The sequence below is a fragment of the Rhinopithecus bieti genome, unplaced genomic scaffold (assembly GCF_001698545.2).
Source record: "Rhinopithecus bieti isolate Rb0 unplaced genomic scaffold, ASM169854v2 scaffold_23881, whole genome shotgun sequence".
NCBI classification, from domain to species: domain Eukaryota; kingdom Metazoa; phylum Chordata; class Mammalia; order Primates; family Cercopithecidae; genus Rhinopithecus; species Rhinopithecus bieti.
This window is the reverse complement of record NW_016811421.1, coordinates 591,963-610,579: the sequence shown is the minus strand read 5'-3', so window position 1 is coordinate 610,579 and position 18,617 is coordinate 591,963. Positions and strand designations below refer to the sequence as shown.

The following is an 18,617-nucleotide window of genomic DNA, read 5'->3' as shown; positions in this document are numbered from 1 at the left end:
TTTAATATGTGTAAGTTAGAAATGAAATTAGAAAAAGAGGTTCATGCTGTAAACACTGGGCAGAGTAGCTCAGAAGACTGTGTGGTTCTTGGATGCACTCATGCCTTTGTTCCAGTGCAGGTGCCTAGTGGAGGGTGCAGTGCTCTTGCAATCTAGAAGGACCCATCTTGCAGGAGCTGGTGGCTTAGCTCCTGGGAATAGGAGGAGAGGAAGGGCTTGTGGACCCAACGTCTGTTGAACTGACTGGCTTTTTGGGAGACCACTGAAACTCTCCCCTCCCCACTCCACCCCCCATCTGTACTAGTGGAGATCTATCTAGAAAGAAAAAAGGAGGAAGTGTTTAAAACTAAATACATGATGGACTAATGCCCCCTGCCTCCGGTGTACTTTTTCTTAACAGAAAAGGTCATTCTAACTTTGCATAATCTTCACTTATAATATAGCAGACTTTTTCTACCTTTCTAAATGATTAAAAGCAAACTAATGATCTCTATTTGTCTTCCTGGTTCTTTTGAAAATCCTTTTGTCTCAAATACCACTTCCGTGCTGTGTGCATGAATAGTCTGCCAACTGACTTGTGCTATGGAAGATGTTTATCCCTCTGTATACACTTAACCCATCTCCTGCCATTTACATTTTAGCTGTTTTAGAGAACTCCAGTTAATTCAGAAAATGCTTAACTTGTTCTGTGTTCGTGATTATAAATCTAATTTTGTTTTATGGTTTTAGGTCTCGTCAGCCTATCTCGGCCCCTCTCTTTTCATGTCCTGACAAAAACAAGGTTAATTTCATCCCAACCGGATCAGCTTTCTGTCCTGTAAAACTTCTAGGCCCCCTCTTACCTGCTTCTGACCTTATGCTCAAGAACTCTCCTAACTCTGGCCAGAGCTCAGCTTTGGCAGCTCTGACCGTTGAGCAGCTCTCATCCCGGGTTTCATTTACATCTCTTTCCGATGACACCAGCACAGCGGGCTCCATGGAGGCCTCTGCCCAGCAGCCATCCCAGCAGCAGCAGCTTCTGCAGGAACTGCAGGGTGAGGACCACATCTCTGCTCAGAACTATGTGATCATCTAAAAAAGGGGGAGCTGGCCTCCACCCTATGTTCCATGGATTAGGAACAAGATTTCAGACATCTATCTGCATGGAGTGACAAACTTTCTGAACACCACCACCACCACCAATACTTATCAGCATCATAAAGTATCTCTTAAACACTGATCTTGGCAGGGACGGAACTCCTATTCAGCAGTTTTTGTGGAAAGCAGTAATGCTTGCAAAATGTGTGTGTCATTCAGCATTTTAAGTGGAGACTATGCATTTCATAGTATGTTTGACAGATTAGTACTGTGTCCTGTGTTTTGTTCCAGATCCTTCAGTATAAATAAGCTCTATATAAAAAAGTTGCCTGTCTAAATAGAAAATGTCTTGCTGTGTTTTGTCCTATGGAAAATACTGTACTTCAGGATTATGTTTACAATTGATCCAGGTGTTTGTTTCTAACTTCTGTAATACATACAATGCAAAAAAAAAAAAAAAAAAAAAAAAATGGCCACAACAGTTGCACAGTGCCCACCCTATGGCCTAGCTTCAGGTACTTCAGTTGAAGTCTAAACTCAGGTAACTTGGAATGTATATCATATTGGGATATTAAATATTTCACAGCTAAAAAGCTAAAGAGGGAACATCACTCTTTTGCCTTTCCTTATTTTATGCATTTCCCTTTCCTCATTACATTCCACATTCTTAGAATAAGAAGTGCATTCAATCCTAGGAGAATGATAATCCTGGACATGGGTGAACATGAGGAGAACCAGCAAAATCTGTGGTGTTTGACATCACTTATGTCATGTGGTTACAAGTAAAACAACTGTTGCATTCACTGTTTCAACATGTGTACATGTGGCTTTTTTAAAAGTTCAGGTGTTGCTCAGTAAAGGACTGTTACAATATTGCAAGTAAAATGTTCAGTACTAGACTGTACATAAACATTCCACATTGTGATGAAATTTAAAGACAGGAATGTCTAGAGTTAATTTCAAAATAAGTGAAGTGTTTGACTGAATGGTTGAGATTTTTTTTGTTTATGTTAGCCATCAGGGTCGTAACTGTTACCATTTTATCTAAAGACACATATTTATGTTTAGTTTCTCCCTTGGAAATTATTTTGCAGGTGAAAAAGTGACATACTTTTGGTTATTGTTTTCCTCAAGCAGTTTAGGTGCATGATCTTCATTTACATAGAATACTTGGGTCTCAGAATTGTTGCAACATAAATAAGCAGGTTTTTTGGTGACTTACAAGAGCAATAGTTTGAAGCTATCTCATTTAGGCCTCTCATAATACATAATCATGAATAGTTTTGAAATTTGTGACATGTGAAGTAGAGCATAAACTCAAGAAAATAGCCTTTAACTTGCAAACTTTTGACGCAAGTTCTCCACAAAATATGAAGAGAGCCCTAGGCATTCCTGATTGGTCAGTGGGAAAGCCTAACTTTCATTGTTTTCTTCAGTACAAAGAATATCCAAAAGCGAAGTTTTTGTATTTGTATTCCACTACTTTCAATTCAATAAAACCTAGAGTTGTTTCATATGCACCTAAAGTATATGGCACAATTTTCTTAACAATTAGGGGAACAATGTGCCTACAGTTAAAGGAACGTTTCAGTTCTCTTCATTCATTCCTGGGTTTTTCTTTTTGCTTATTTTCTAAGACGGTTGAAGAAGGATGAGTCTATAGAAAGCAACACCATTGTTTTTTTTTTTAAGAAATGATATATGTATATGTTTGTGTGCGTGTGTATTCTGTGTATTATTTTGTCATGATCTCAATTCTCTTCTTTCCACCAAAGTTTGCCGTAACATTTTCTCCTGAAGGTGCATTCTGGCTCCTTTAAATTAGTCAGTGTTATATTGTAGGAGACTGTCATGGAAAAAAGGACTCCGTTTACTTTTGTCATTTTCACAGGGGAACCTTTTAAAACAATCTTTTCAGCAGCAGATACCTTTAACCCTAATAATCTCAGGCCTTGATGAAAATACTCTATTTTGTAGATTATGGTTAAAGGGAGAAAATTACTAGTTCCGTAAGATAAATATGAGCTCCATTTAACTTCTGATACCTGGTTTAGCATTACATAATATGTTGATCTTACACTCTGCTTTTGTCCAAATAAAATGCAATAGTATCAATATCGATTTCAGAAAAATGGACTGAATATGCTTTCTTGGTGATTAAATCTGATGTACGATATTTATAGTGATGTGCTTTTATTTTCTCATGAGATACTAAATATTGTGTTGTACATTTGTTCTTAGCATATATTAAAGTTTTGAACCAAATGTGTTAAAGCTTACGCTTTGCCATGTAAATTTCCCAGAAGTTGTTGAGCTCAAATGTATCCTACATCCAGCTGTAGAAATTTGTCAGGAGTTGTTTAAATTTTGTATATAATTGTACTGTTTAATTCTAGCCATTGCGCTGAACAGTATTTGAGTTACCATACAATATGGCTTTACACAAGGAAATGTGTGGCTTTTGTTTTGTATTTTTTCAGTATAGAAGTTCCTGTGTCTTATTTAAATAAAGTTATTAGTAAAACTGGAATAGTTCACACATGTTTTTGGAAATAATGGGGTTGTTGGCTCATTACCTGACAGAGATAAATTCGGCTCGGGGTAATGGTAGTTTTCTGTACTCATTGAGTTCCTGACCTGCATCTCTGGAGGTGTGGGGTGTCTAACTGGATCAGATTTCTACAACCTGACTTCCTCTTGGCATTTAACTTACACACTCTCCATCACAAGGTGAGAAGCTAGAGGTCTTAAGTTCCAAGTCTTTGTACGATTCCCAGGTATGATCACATTAAATAGAGAAAACATTGTTCTCACATCACTTTATACCTCAGAATTTATATAAATGAGTTTAAATTCAATGAAATCATTTCAAAGGAAGTTGCCTATTTCTTGCAAGCAAAGCTGCAGCAATAAAATTTAATTTTTTACTTTTTTGTTTAGATTCAGAATAAGATGGAGAAAAGCTTTACAAAACAAAAGAGTGTTGACATTATACCCAGTTATCCAGACATGGATATGGTTTGGTAGGCCATATGGTAGCGTGAAAGCAAGAACAAACCACTCTGAGAAATAATTTATCAGCAGAGTGTTGTTCACTTCCAAAGCACATCTCAAAGAGATAAGATTTGATCTTTAAATTGAACTTAAAAGTGACCAGTAGCTGTGGTTTTGGCTGAGAAAAATAAAACATAACTTTTTAAATGGTGGGATGTATCAGCTATGTATATGTTATTTAGGCAGGAAATTATCTACCTTATACAATTTTAAATTTCCATTGCAAGTGAATTCATGTGAAGGAAAGTGGAATTCCCAGCCCCGTCTCTTCTTGACTCAATCATATAATAAGTAATATAAACAGCCCTGAGAAGTGAATACAGTATTTGCAAAATCAGACCTCAGGAACAAGGAATGGAATATTAGGCCTAAGAACTTGAATGTTATAACCCTATACTAAGTTTATTTATGAATATTGCAAACTGAGGGATTACCCCCATCCCTCATCCCCCATCCCACAGTGTAAGGTCACATCTAGCTCTGAAGTTTCATCGTCCCCTATATATTCCCTACCTCTCTCTGGGAAGCTTTTGACATCTACCCTGCTCTCTGATAGGCACAAGTCTTGATTTCCTCCTGTACACTCACTCTTGGTGAACTCATGGTTCTTTGGAGCTGTAGGAGCCTTATTAAGATAGATCCCCTAATTCACATGTTGATTCAAAATCCCACTGCTGTAGTTCCAATTGTTTGGAGAATATCTCCTTTCAGACTTCTTTCCTTATCTCAATCTTAGTGATTCAGTGGAATACACACTGTCTTACACCCTTGTTGGACCAAACCAGCTCTCCTTTACATTCTTATTTCCAAAGATAAGGACTGTCTGTGTCCTGAGGTTTTCTCCACCTAAATCTCTCAGATTTGCTTTTCTGTCTTCCTATTATCTCACCACTAAATTTTGAGGTGCAGTGACATATGATGGTGGGAGATCAGAGAGCCGTGACATCTTAGATGAATTTCTGTCAAGACTGTAATAGCAAGGAACCAAAGTCACTGTGTATGCTAGACTTACAGGACCAAACTACTGCTCCTGGGTCAAATCCAGCCTGCTGCCTGTTTGTGTAAAGTGTTCCTGAACAAAACCACACTCATTTATTTATGGATTGCCTATAGCTATTTTGCAGTACAATGGCATTGTTCAATAGTTGCAAGAGAGTCTGGCCCACGATGCCTCAGATATTTACTCTCTGGTTCTTTGCTGACCTCTGCTGTACACCAAAGAGCAGACTGGAGACTAGGTGTAGGTAACTTGTATCATATATGTAGTTGGGGTTTTTTGTTTTGCTTTGTTTTTTTGTTTTGTTTTAGAGTCTCACTCTTTTGCCCAGGCTGGAGTGCAGTGGTGGAGTCTCGGCTCACTGCAACCTCCGCCTCCTGGGTTCACGCCATTCTCCTGCCTCAGCCTCCCAAGTAGCTGGGATTACAGACGCCTGCCACTGTGCTGGGCTAATTTTTTGTATTTTTAGTAGAGACGGGGTTTCACCATATTGGCCAGGCTGGTCTTGAACTCCTGACCTCCTGATCTGCCTGCCTCGGCTTCCCAAAGTGCTGGGATTACACGCATAAGGCACTGCGCTTGGCGTATGTAGTTGTTTTAAAAATTTGTCCATAAATTATTTTATACTCCTCCCTTCAAAAGGTAGAGCTTAATTTTCCTCTCAAGTGTGGGCTAGATTTGCTTCTTATGAACAGAATACTGCAGAAGTAATGGGAAGTCACTTCTAAAAACAGGTTATAAACAGACTGGCTTTGTCTTGGTACTTGTTCTGTTGGATCACTTACTTTGGGAGAAGCTATATAGGGAGGATACTGAGAAAGTTTATGGCGGGGCCCTATGGTGAGGTTATGGAGGCCCCTGACCTCCTGCCAAAAACCACAAGGAAGCAGATCGTTCCGCTCCAGCCAAGCCTTGAGATGACTACAACCTCATGAGACACCTTGAGCCAGAAACCACTCAGATAAACTGCCCCTGGGTACTTGACCCTCAGAAACTGTGTCAAATAAGAATTTTTTTGTTATTTTAAGGTGATAAGTTTTGGGGTAATTTGTTACTTGGGGTTAGAGAACTAATACCACAGCCCTCTCTTTCCCCCATACAAATCCCATTATTTCCACCATCACCTAGAGCCTTGCCGTATAAGTCTGTCCTCCTCTGGGTCCAGAAAATGAAGCTTGCTCTTTTGGAATGGACACTGCTTGATGAAGCCCTTTTGGACTAGGTCTAAGACAAAGCTTTCTCACATACAATTTTGTTTTTTGAACAGTTTGCATGTTAGAAAAGGATTTCCTGTGGAAAATGATGCAAGAAGGAGCAGGATAGGTGATCAGTTTTTAAAGCTGAAAAGAATAAAAGGCAGAATTTCTCAATATCTCCACCTCATGTCTTTCTTTTAGTTAATAGGAGGCTGGTGACCCACTGGTTCTAAAATGACCTGTCTCATTCCATATGTATCTCTCAAAGAGAAGAGTAAAAATAGTTGTTTTTTTTTCCCAAAGGCTTTAGATCAGTTTGGTGATGGGCTCTCTCCTTCATAACAGCCATTTTCTTAATACTAAGAATTTGAACAATTAGATCATTTTTCCTCCAAAAGATTTCCTGATAACAAGGAGTAGATCCCCTTTCACACACCACAAATTCTACTCAAGTCTTGGCATCTGCTTTAAGCATGACATTGATGACATTCCTTTAGTCAGAATTGGGCATGACTCTGCAGGCAATGGATGTTATTTCAAACCACTGTCTGGAAGTAAGATGGATAAAGGTGGGTATAGGGCTCCACAAGGACCTGCCAAGTGAGGAAAAGGGTTCGTGCTGGAAAAGCAAAAGCAAAACTTTTCTTAGGTTTTCTTTTCCACTTTTTTGTAAAGGAAACAGGTTATACTCAAGGGACAGGACTTAACAAAGGACACTGCTCATGTGCTGCAATAAACGGCCTGCCATTTTTCATGTGGACTGTAATTGAGGCAGACAGGGTAATCTTAGCTGACTCTCTGTTCACCTGCCCATTTGATTCCAGAGAAACACCTGGTGTGGTTTCTCTCTTCTGCTTCCCTTCCCAATGACCACCCTGCAGCAAGCCCTGGGAGCTGTGTATGAAGAAGCTATTCCTTTTCAGATCCCTAACCCTTTCTCCTGATTGCTCCTCCAAATCCATGGCCAGTGAAGCAAGTCCTGTGAAGACAATAAGGATGTAGGAGGAAGAGGCTGAAGATGGTGACATTGAGGAATAGGAACCGGTGAGTGAGGGAAGGAGAGTCTTGAGGTGAGCTTTCATCATATTCATACACCCTTTTGAAATATTTGATTTTTTTTCTTAAAATGAGCATGTATTCTTTTTGTAATGTTTGGTGAAAGACAAGGAAACAACATGACCACTCTGCAGAATTGTAAATACCCTGTTCCCTCTGCTGGTTCCACCTTCTACCCATCCATTTATCATCCAATTTGCAGCAGAAAGTGCATATAACTTAGCTGACTGCTTTATATGTGACTAATGTAAAACGTGAAATTCAAAGGAAGTGATTAACATGAAAATAAATGTTTAAAAATGTTAACATTAAATAATGTAATTTAATGTTAAAATTGTTGAACAAATGCTACCCCACTTGTTTGGAAAGGATGTGCCAGTGTATCCTTCTAATGGCAGATATAAGAGTGTATCTCCAGCCTCCTTTAGCACTGTAACATTTTTAACATTAAATTACATTAAATAATGAAATTGAAGCAATACAAATTAAAACAATTTGGCAGGACACAGTGGCTCATGCCTGTAATCCCAACACTTTGGGAGACCAAAGCAGGCAAATCACTTGAGGTCAGGAGTTCGAGATCAGCCTGGCCAACATGATGAAACCCCGTCTCTACTAAAAATACAAAAATTAGCTGGGTGTGGTGGCTCACGCCTGTAGTCCCAGCTACTCAGGAGGCTTAGGCAGGAGAACTGCTTGAACCTGGGAGGCGGAGATTGCAGTGAGCCAAGATTACGCCGTTGCACTCCAGCCTGAGCAACAGAGTGAGACTCCATCTCAAAAAAACAAACAAAACCCAACAATTTATTGCTTTTAAATTGGCAAAGAACAAAAAAGGAAGGATAGTAGTGCTAAAGGAGGCTGGAGATACATTCATATCTACCAATAGAAGGATACACTGGCACATCTTTTCTGAACAAGTGGGGCAGCATTTATGCCAAGTGGCAAAACAACAGGTCACAAACCAGTGTGATCTCTTTGTTTTGTAAAAATACATATATGTGTGGGTAAAAAAAAAAAAAAAAAAAAAAGGATGAATGTAAACAAAAATAATAGTAGTGATTACGGGCCAGGTGCAGTAGCTCACTCCAGGAGACCTAGCTACTTGGGAGGCTGAGGCAGGAGGAACGCTTAAGCTGAGTTTAAGGCTACACTCCAACTTGGGTAACAGAGTGAGATCCTGTCTCAAAAAAAAAAGAGAAAGAATTATGGGGGACATGCCCAAGATGGCCGAATAGGAACAGCTCCAGCCTCCAGCTCCCAGCTTGAGCGGCACAGAAGACGGGTGATTTCTCACCACTCCTATTCAACATAGTGTTGGAAGTTCTGGCTAGGACAATCAGGCAACACAAATAAATCAAGGGTATTCAGTTAGGAAAAGAAGAAGTCAAATTGTCCCTGTTTGCAGATGACATGATTGTATATTTAGAAAACCCCACTGTCTCAGCCCAAAATCTCCTTAAGCTGATAAGCAACTTCAGCAAAGTCTCAGGATACAAAATCAATGTGCAAAAATCACAAGCATTCTTATACACCAGTAACAGACAAACAGAGAGTCAAATCATGAATGAACTCCCATTCACAAAAGAGAATACCTAGAAATCCAACTTACAAGGGATGTAAAGGACCTCTTTCAAGGAGCTACAAACCACTGCTCAGTGAATAAGAGTCACAATCAATGCAACACTATACATGTCATGGATAGGAAGAATCTTGTGAAATGGCCATCCGCCCAAGGTATTATAGGATCAACTGCCCATCCCCATCAAGCTACCAATGACTTTTCTTCACAGAATGGAAAAAATTGCTTTAAAGTTTACTATGGACAACCAAAAAAGGACCCCACATGCCAAGACAATCCTAGCCAAAAGACAAGCTGGAGATACGTACCTAACTTCAAACTATCTACAAGGTACAGTATACCAAAACAGCATGGTACTGGTACCAAAACAGACGGATATAGACAAATGGAACCGAACAGAGTCCTCAGAAATAATACTCCACACATCTACCAGTCATTTGATCTTGACAAACCTGACAAAAACAAGGAAATGGGAAAGGATATCCCTAATTTTAATAAAAATGGTGCTGGGAAAATTGGTATGCCCATAAGTAGAAGCTGAAACTGGGACCTTTCCTTACTCACTTTATACAAAAATAATTCAGATGGATTAGAGACTAAATGTTAGACCTAAATCCATAAAACCCTAAGAAGAAAACTTAGGCAATAGCGATTCAGACAAGCATGGGCAAGGCTTCATGTCTAAAACACCAAAGCACGGCAACAAAGCCAAAATTGGACAAATGAGATCTAATTAAACTTAAAGAGCTTCTGGCACAGCTAAAGAAACTACTCAGATTGTGAACAGCAACCTACAGAATGGTGAGAAAATTTTTGCAAAGTACTCATCTGACAAAGGGCTTAATATCCGAACCTATAACGAACTCATCAATTTATCAAGAAAAAAAAAACAATCACCCCATCAAAAAAGTGGTCAAAGGATATGAACGACATTCTCAAAGAAGACATTCATACAGCCAACAGGACACATGAAATGCTCATCATTCACTGGCCATCAGAGAAATGCAAATTCAAAACACAATGAGATACCATCTCACACCGTTAGAATGGCAATCATTAAAAAATAAGGAAACAATAGGTGCTGGAGGGAGTGGAGAAATAGGAACACTTTTACACTGTTGGTGGGACTGTAAACTAGTTCACCATTGTGGAAAACGTGTGGTGATTCTCAGGTTTCCTAGAACTAGAAAATTTACCTTTGACCCAGCACTCCCATTTACGGGATATACCCAAGGATTTAGTCATGCGCTATAAAGACACACGCAAACGTATATGTATATACCTATACGCCGGCACCTATTCACACAGCCAAGAGCGTTGGAACAACCAATCGTCCATCAGTGACAGCTGGATTAAGAAAAGTGGCACATATATACCAGGAATACATGCAGCCATAAAAGGAGAGTTTGTGTCCTTTGGTAGGGACATGGATGAGGCTGGAACCCATCATTCTCCGCAAACTATCCAAGAACAGACAAACCAAATACCACATGTTCTCACTCATAGATGGGAATTGAACAATGAGATCACTTGGACACAGGAAGGGGAACATCACACATGGGGTCCTATTGTGGGGAGGGAGCGGGGGAGGGATAGCATTAGGAGATATACCTAATGTGAATGACGAGTTAATGGGTGCAACACACCAACATGGCACATGTATACATATGTAACAAACCTGCACGTTGTGCACATGTACCCTAGAACTTAAAGTATAATTAAAACAAAACAAAAAAAAAAGCAGTGCTTATCCTGAGTAGATAATTTTTTAACATTTGCTTTTCTGGTTTTCTAAGTATTTTCTAGTAGTACCTGTTAACCTTGTAATTTGAGAGAAAATGCATGTTAATCTCTAAATATCAAAGGAGGGAAAAAGTAGGGAAAGAAAAAAAGGAAATGGCGGCAAAACAATTTCGTTTTAATGTAAATGAGTGACATCTCTTAAAATCAAAGTGGCTTAAGAGAAGGCATGGTAAAGAGAACTTTGGCTCGGTGGGAGAATCCCAACATGGCATAATTTCAAGCTTTATCTCCTTTCCCAGAAAAAAAAATGGTCCCAACATCCTCATAGTGTAAGGTAAACAGGATTAAATTATGTAAGCCTGGAATGGGGTTACATAATGCAGTCGTTGGGAAAGGCTGCAGTTTTAGTTCAGAGGACAGAGCATTTTCTGGAGTGTGGCCCATACTGACAGCCTTCCACTCAGTTGAGATGGATATGTGAAGTGGGCACCAGGGAGTCCAGAAATCTGTCCTCTCATTTATGCTTCTTGAACTGCCTCATCTAGAAAATTAAAAGGGACTCCTTGCCCCAAGCAAACTGTAGAAGCCTGAAAATGGCCAAGAGATCATTCTTGACTGTAATTCTTATGTCTAAGTACACTTTTCATTGCAGGTTGTTTGGTCTTGTTTTACAGAGATTGCCTAAAATAGGTACATGTGAGATGGACATTGATCCTTTAGTCACAGAGGTTGTTACCTTAGAATTTGTATTAGGAAGATTGGGAATACCAGCATTGAACAGGCTGCACTGGATACTTTGGTTGAGAATTAGGTGTACAAGACCTTGGGCCCCTCTTATTAATCTTTGCATGTGTAGCTGGCATAAGCCATGGGCACAGAAAGCAACTTGGGGATTCAGACATTCGCTTATTTCTCCTTCTTGGCAAGTTTCTGCCCCTTATTCACTGAACTAGATCTCAGCACTGTGCCATCTGTGATTTTGGTCAGCTGGCAGGCCACACATATGTCCCTCCCACATTCTGGAACCCAGAGGCAGTGTGGCGTAAGAAGAAATGGTCCAGACGTTGGCATCAGAAAAGAGTGAGGGATGGCTCTGTGAGCGTGGGAGTCTTTATTTATAAAATGGAGATAATTATCCATTCCTTAATTAGAATAATAAAATGGAAAGAGTCAGCAAGCTCTCTGGTGTCTCCCACACAGATACTAATTCTTTTGTTTCAGGACTCCACCTTTATGCCTTCCTTGTACCTTAATTACCTTCCAAAGGCCCTATTTTGACACCCCACTGTCAATATAAGACAGATCAATGAACCAGAAAATTAACAAGGATTTTCAGGACTTGAACTCAGCTCTGGATCGAGTGGACCTAATAGACATCTACAGAACTCTCCACCCCAAATCAACAAATAATACATTCTTCTCAGCACCTCATCACACTTATTCTAAAATTGGCCACATAATTGGAAGTAAAACACTCCTTAACAAATTCAAAAGAACGGAAATCATAACAGTTTGTCAGACCACTAGTGTAATCAAATTAGAACTCAGGATTAAGAAACGTGATCACTGAAAACTGCACAACTCCATGAAAACTGAACAACCTGCTCCTGAATGACTTCTGGGTAAATAATGAAATGAAGGCAGAAATAACATGTTCTTTGAAACTAATAAAAATGAAGACACAACATACCAGAACCTCTGGGAGGTTTTAAAGCAGTGTTTAGAGGGACAGTTATAGCACTAAATTCCCACAAGAGAAAGCAGGAAAGATATAAAACTGACACCCTAACATCAAAATTAAAAGAAGCAACAGCAAACAAATCCAAAAGGTAGCAGAATACATGAAATAACTAAGATCAGAGCAGAATTGGAGGAGACAGAGACATGAAAAACCCTTCCAAAAAAAAAAAAAAAAAACGTCAATGAATCCAGGAGCTGGTTTTTTGAAAAACGTCAACAAAATAGATAGACTGCTAGTTAGACTAATAAAGAAGAAAAGAGAGAAGACACAAATAGAATAGAATCAAATAGACACAATAAAAAGTGATATAGGGAATATCACCAGTGATCCCACAGAAATACAAACTACCATCCATAAACACCTCTATGCAAATAAACTAGAAAATCAAGAAGAAATGGATAAATTCCTGAACACACACACCCTCTCAAGTCTAAGACAGGAAAAAGTTGAATCCCTGAATAAATAACAAGTTCTGAAATTGAGGCAGTTATTAATATACTAACAACCAAGAAAAGTTCAGGGACAGAAGGATTCACAGCCGAATTCTACCAGAGGTACAAGGAGGAGCTGGTACCATTCCTTCTGAAACTATTCCAATCAATAGAAAAGAGGGAATCCTCCCTAACTCATTTTATGAGGCCAGCATCATCCTGATACCAAAACCTGGCAGAGATGCAACAAAAAAAGAAAATTTCAGGCCAATATTCCTGATGAACATTGACGTGAAAATCCTCAATAAACTACTGGCAAACAGAATCCAGCAGCACATCAAAAAGCTTATCCACCGTGATCAAGTTGGCTTCATCCCTGGGATGCAAGGCTGGCTCAACATATGCAAATCAATAAATGTAATCCAGCATATAAACAGAACCAAAGACAAAAACCACATGATTATCTCAATAGATAACGAAAAGGCCTTCGATAAAATTCAACAGCACTTCATGCTAAAAACTCTCAATAAACTAGATATCGATGGGATGTATCTCAAAATACTAAGAGCTGTTTATGACAGATCCACAGCCATTATACTGAATGGGCAAAAACTGGAAGCATTCCCTTTGAAAACTGGCACAAGACAGGGATGCCCTCTCTCACCATTCCTATTCAACATAGTTTTGGAAGTTCTGGCCAGGGCAATCAGGCAAGAGAAAGCAATAAAGGGTATTCAAACACGAAGAGAGGAAGTCAAATTGTCTCTGTTTGCAGATGACATGATTGTATATTTAGAAAACCCCATTATCTCAGCCCAAAATCTCCTTAAGCTGATAAGCAACTTCAGCAAAGTCTCAGGATACAAAATCAATGCACAAAAAGTACAAGCATTCCTATGCACAAATAACAGACAAACAGTCAAATCATGAGTGAACTTCCATTCACAATTGCTACTAAGAAAATAAAATACCTAGGAATCCAACTTACAAGGGATGTGAAGGACCTCTTCAAGGAGAACTACAAACCACTGCTCAAGGAAATAAGAGAGGACACAAACAAATGGGAAAACATTCCATGCTCATAAATCAGAAGAATCAATATCATGAAAATGGCCATACTGCCCAAAGCAATTTATAGATCCAATGCTATCCCTATCAAACGACTACTGACTTTCTTCAGAGAATTGGAAAAAACTACTTTATACTTCATGTGGAACCAAAAAAGAGCCCACATAGCCAAGACAATCCTGGGCAAGAAGAACAAAGCTGGAGGCATCATGCTACCTGACTTCAAACTATACTAGAAGACTAGAGCAACCCGAACAGCATGGTACTGGAACCAAAACAGAGATATAGATTAATGGAACAGAACAGAGGCCTCAGAAATAATACCACACATCTACAGCCATCTGATCTTTGACAAACCTGACACACACAAGCAATGGGGAAAAGATTCCCTATTTAATAAATGGGGTTGGAAAAACAGGATAGCCATATGCAGAAAACTAAAACCGGATCCCTTCCTTACACCTTACATAAAAACCAACTCAAGATGGATCAAAGACTTAAACGTAAGACCTAGGACTATAAAAATCCTAGAAGAAAACCTGGGCAATATCATTCAGGACATAGGCATGGTCAAAGACTTCATGTTTAAAACACCAAAAGCAATGGCAACAAAAGTCAAAATTGACAAATGGGATCTAATTAAACTAAAGAGCTTCTGCACAGCAAAAGAAACTATCATCATAATGAACAGGTAACCTACAGAATGGGAGAAAATTTTTGCAATCTATCCATCTGACAAAGGGCTAATATCCAGAATCTACAAAGAACTTAAACAAATTTACAAGAAAAAAATAACCCAGCCCATCAAAAAGTGGGCAAAGGATATGAACAGACACTTCTCAAAAGAAGACATTTATGCAGCCAACAGACATATGAAAAAATGCTCATCATCACTGGTCATTAGAGAAATGCTAATCAAAACCACAGTGAGATACTGTCTCATGCCAGTTAGAATGGCAGTCATTAAAAAAGGAAACAACAGATACTGGAGAGGTTGTGGAAAAATAGGAATGTTTTTACACTGCTGGTGGGAGTGTCAATTAGTTCAACCATTGCAGAAGACAGTGTGGCAATTCCTCAAGGATCTAGAACTAGAAATACCATTTGACCCAGCACTCCCATTACTGGGCATATATCCAAAGGATTATAAATCCTTCTACGATAAAGACACATGCACACATATGTTTATTGCAGCACTATTCACAACAGCAAAGACTTGGAACCAACCTAAATGTCCATCAATGATAGACTGGATTAAGAAAATGTGGCACCTATACACCATGGAATACTATGCAGCCATAAAAAAAGATGAGTTCATGTTCTTTGAAGGGACATGGATGAGGCTGGAAACCATCAAACTATCTCAAGATCAGAAAACCAAACTGCATGTTCTCACTCATAAGTGGTAGTTGAACAGTGAGAACACATGTACACAGGGAGGGGAACATCACACACCGGGGTCTGTCAGGGGGTAGGGGGCTACGGGAGGGATAACATTAGGAGAAATACCTAATGTGGGTGACAACAGGTCAGGTTGATGGGTGCAGCAAACCACAATGGCACATGTATACCTATGTAACAAAATTGCCCACTCTGTACATAAAGGTACATGTAGCCCAGAACTTAAAGTATATTAATAAAAATTTAAGGAAGAAAAAAATCCACATTTTTTGTTTTGTTTTTGTTTTGTTTGTTTGTTGTTTTTGAGATGGAGTCTCACACTGTTGCCCAGGCTGGAGTGCAGTGGTGCAATCTCGGCTCACTGTAAGCTCCGCCTCCCAGGTTCATGCCATCCTCCTGCCTCAGCCTCCCAGATTCACATCATTCTCCTGCCTCAGCTTCCTGAGTAGCTGAGACTACAGGCTCCCAACACCACGCCCGGCTAATTGTTTTTTTGTATTTTTAGTAGAGATGGGGTTTCACCATGTTAGCCAGGATGGTCTCTATCTCCTGACCTTGTGATCCGCCTGCCTCGGCCTCCCAAAGTGCTAGGATTACAGGCGTGAGCCACCGTACCCAGCCAATCCACATTATTTTTTACAAACAATTTAAACATCATTCTTATCAGTTCTGAGAATAGTGGGAGCCGTCCAAAAAAAGAAAAAGAAAATACAACATGTCTACATGAAAACTGAGTACAGAAATTTTCATAGCAGCATTGTTCATAACAGTCCAAAAGTGGAAACAACCCAAATGTTCTTCAGTTGATGACTGCATAAATCAAACGTGTCCTATCCATACAATTGAGTGTTATTCAGAAATAAAAAGGAATGAAGTACCAATACCTGCTACCACATGAAAAGTCTTCAAAACATTATGCTAAGTGAAACAGGCCAGTCACAAAAGACTGCATACTCTATAATCCCATTGATACGAAATGTCCATTAGAGGAAAATTTACAGAGACAGAAAGTAGTAGTGGTTGACAGGGTCTGGGGTAGGCAGAAATAGGGAGTCACTACTACTAAGTACAGGCTTTCTTTTGGGAGTAATAAAAATGTTCTGAAATTAGATAATGGTAATCGTTGCATGACCTTGTAAATGTACGAAAAGCTAGTGAATCATATATTTAAAATGGTAAATTGTATAGTATGTAACATGTATTTTAATTTAAAAGTTCACGTATGCAAAATCTATGCCATAGTGTAGTTGAGAGGATGACATGGGCTTATGTGCACATAGCACAGTGCCTGGCATAGAGTGACTACTCCATGAACGATAGCTATTTTTATTTTTCATAGTCCATGTAGGGTCAGAGAGAAGAGAATAAACACACAAAGGTGGTTCATAGCTCAAGGCCATTCATCTAACAGGAGGGTGACCTACTTCCTTCTCTGTCGTCTACTGTTTTCCTGGGTTTCAGTAGGTGAAGCAGTCAGGCACCCGACCACACTGATCGCCCGTGGAAGACGCCAGAGGGCACGTACTGGTTCTCCATCGTTTTCCGTGTTCATCATGATCCTGTGTGCCTAGCTCTCCTCACCCTGCCCAGACCTGAAAAGCAAGGCCAGGACACCAGGGCACTTCAGGCGTCAGCCTTGACCCATTCCTGTCTTTTCAAGGTGCTTTCTCTTTAACCATGGACCTGGTTTATAGGACAGAACAACTACGCTGCTTGGCTCTGGGCTTCTCATCACAGGTTCACCGTATAAGCCCAAGATCAAGAAGCAAGGGCTCCTTTCAGGGCTGCTTCTGAGGGCAGGTAACAGATGGGTGGCAAACTGCAGGTAGCCAGAGCTCGGGCTAGTGTGTTGTCAGGATTTGTTCTTTCCCTGCTATTTTCTTCATTTCCAGCTGGAGCCAAAGTCACAGCTCACCCAGGATGGCAACTTCTATTGGCAAGATAAAAATACACCTCAGTTTAACTGCTGAGGCCCATGTATGGCCAACTCGATCATTAAGGGCAAAGAGAGAGGACCAAGAACAAAATGACTGTTACGTCCCTGTGGTGGGAAAGGGGGCCAGAGGAACCTCCAGCTTGTCTACACGTGTTGACTGTGGGCTGTTAGTGCTCACGGGAAGTTTCAAGCACTTTGGTGCCCTCTGCATCAGCATGAATCTTAGGATGAGCACGACTTTTCTGACTTGTTTTGTTCATCCACTCCTTTGAGAATTTATGGAAGCTCTAGACCATTTCATCAAGTTAAACATTCACACAGGTGTATTTTCACAAAAACTTACATATCTCAGAGGATGTATAGAACCATTGAGGCTAGGGGGTCCATAAATCCCTGGACCAGAATAGATTTTATTGTAGTAAGTCAGAAAGAGTTTATAACACAGCCATCAGAAATAGCAGTGAATTTCTGGAAGAGCATAGAAGCAAGAGTGTGGACCTATCAAATGCTGTGTATGTCCTAGGAATGCCTTCTTTTTGTGCCGTGGACAGAAGATAGGGGAGGAAACCCTCAGTGCAGAACAGATCCTTGGGGTGCCACAGTTCAGGGCCAGATATATCAGCAAGAAGATACCTATACCAAAATGAATAAAGAGTTCCCTGTGAAGTAGTTGGGGAAGGAAGCCCCAACGGGCTGATACATAACCCAGCCTGGGCTGATAAGGCATTCCTAAAATTAGTTGCCTCCTCACTGGCTGGCAGAGGGGGGCCTGGGTATAAGACCCTGTCTTAGTCTGTTCTCACATTGCTATAAGGAAATACCCAAGACTGGGTAATTTATAAAGAAAAGAGGTTTAATTAACTCACAGATCCTCATGGTTGGGGAGGCCTCTGGAAACTTACAATCATGGCAAAAGGCGTCCCTTTACAAGGCAGCAGGAGAGAGAATGAGAGTCAGCAGGGGAAATGCCAGATGCTTATAAAACCCTCAGATCTCATGAGAACTCACTCACTATTGTGAGAACAGCATGGGGGGAACCACACGATTCAATTACCTCTTACCAGGTCCCTCCCACAACATGTGGAGATTATGGGGATTAGAACTCAAGATGAGATTTGGGTGGGGATACACCCAAACCATATCAGACCCTATCTGGTTTCAGAGGTTTCCTGAACACTTCCAGTCAGCTCTCTACTAGGGCAAATCATGAACAAGTTGCCCCCACTAATAATGAGGCCAGTAGTTACCCAACACTGAGATGCTGTCAGCGGCTGCATCCCAGCAATAAAAGAAAGGACATCCAGTGGTCTGGATGTTCTACTGAAATGCTCCGAG

At 40.0% G+C, this 18,617-nt stretch overlaps 1 protein-coding gene across 1 annotated transcript in view; it reads left to right on the top strand.

Annotated features, from left to right (window-relative positions):
* The window catches only part of GLCCI1 (glucocorticoid induced 1), a 140,205-nt gene extending 136,598 nt beyond the window's left edge, over positions 1-3,607 (top strand). The window contains 1 exon segment of the mRNA XM_017893875.1: positions 730-3,607. Within this exon segment, the coding sequence (XP_017749364.1) occupies positions 730-1,075 (346 nt within the window). The 3' untranslated portion in view covers positions 1,076-3,607.
* The last annotated feature ends 15,010 nt before the right edge of the window (positions 3,608-18,617 follow it).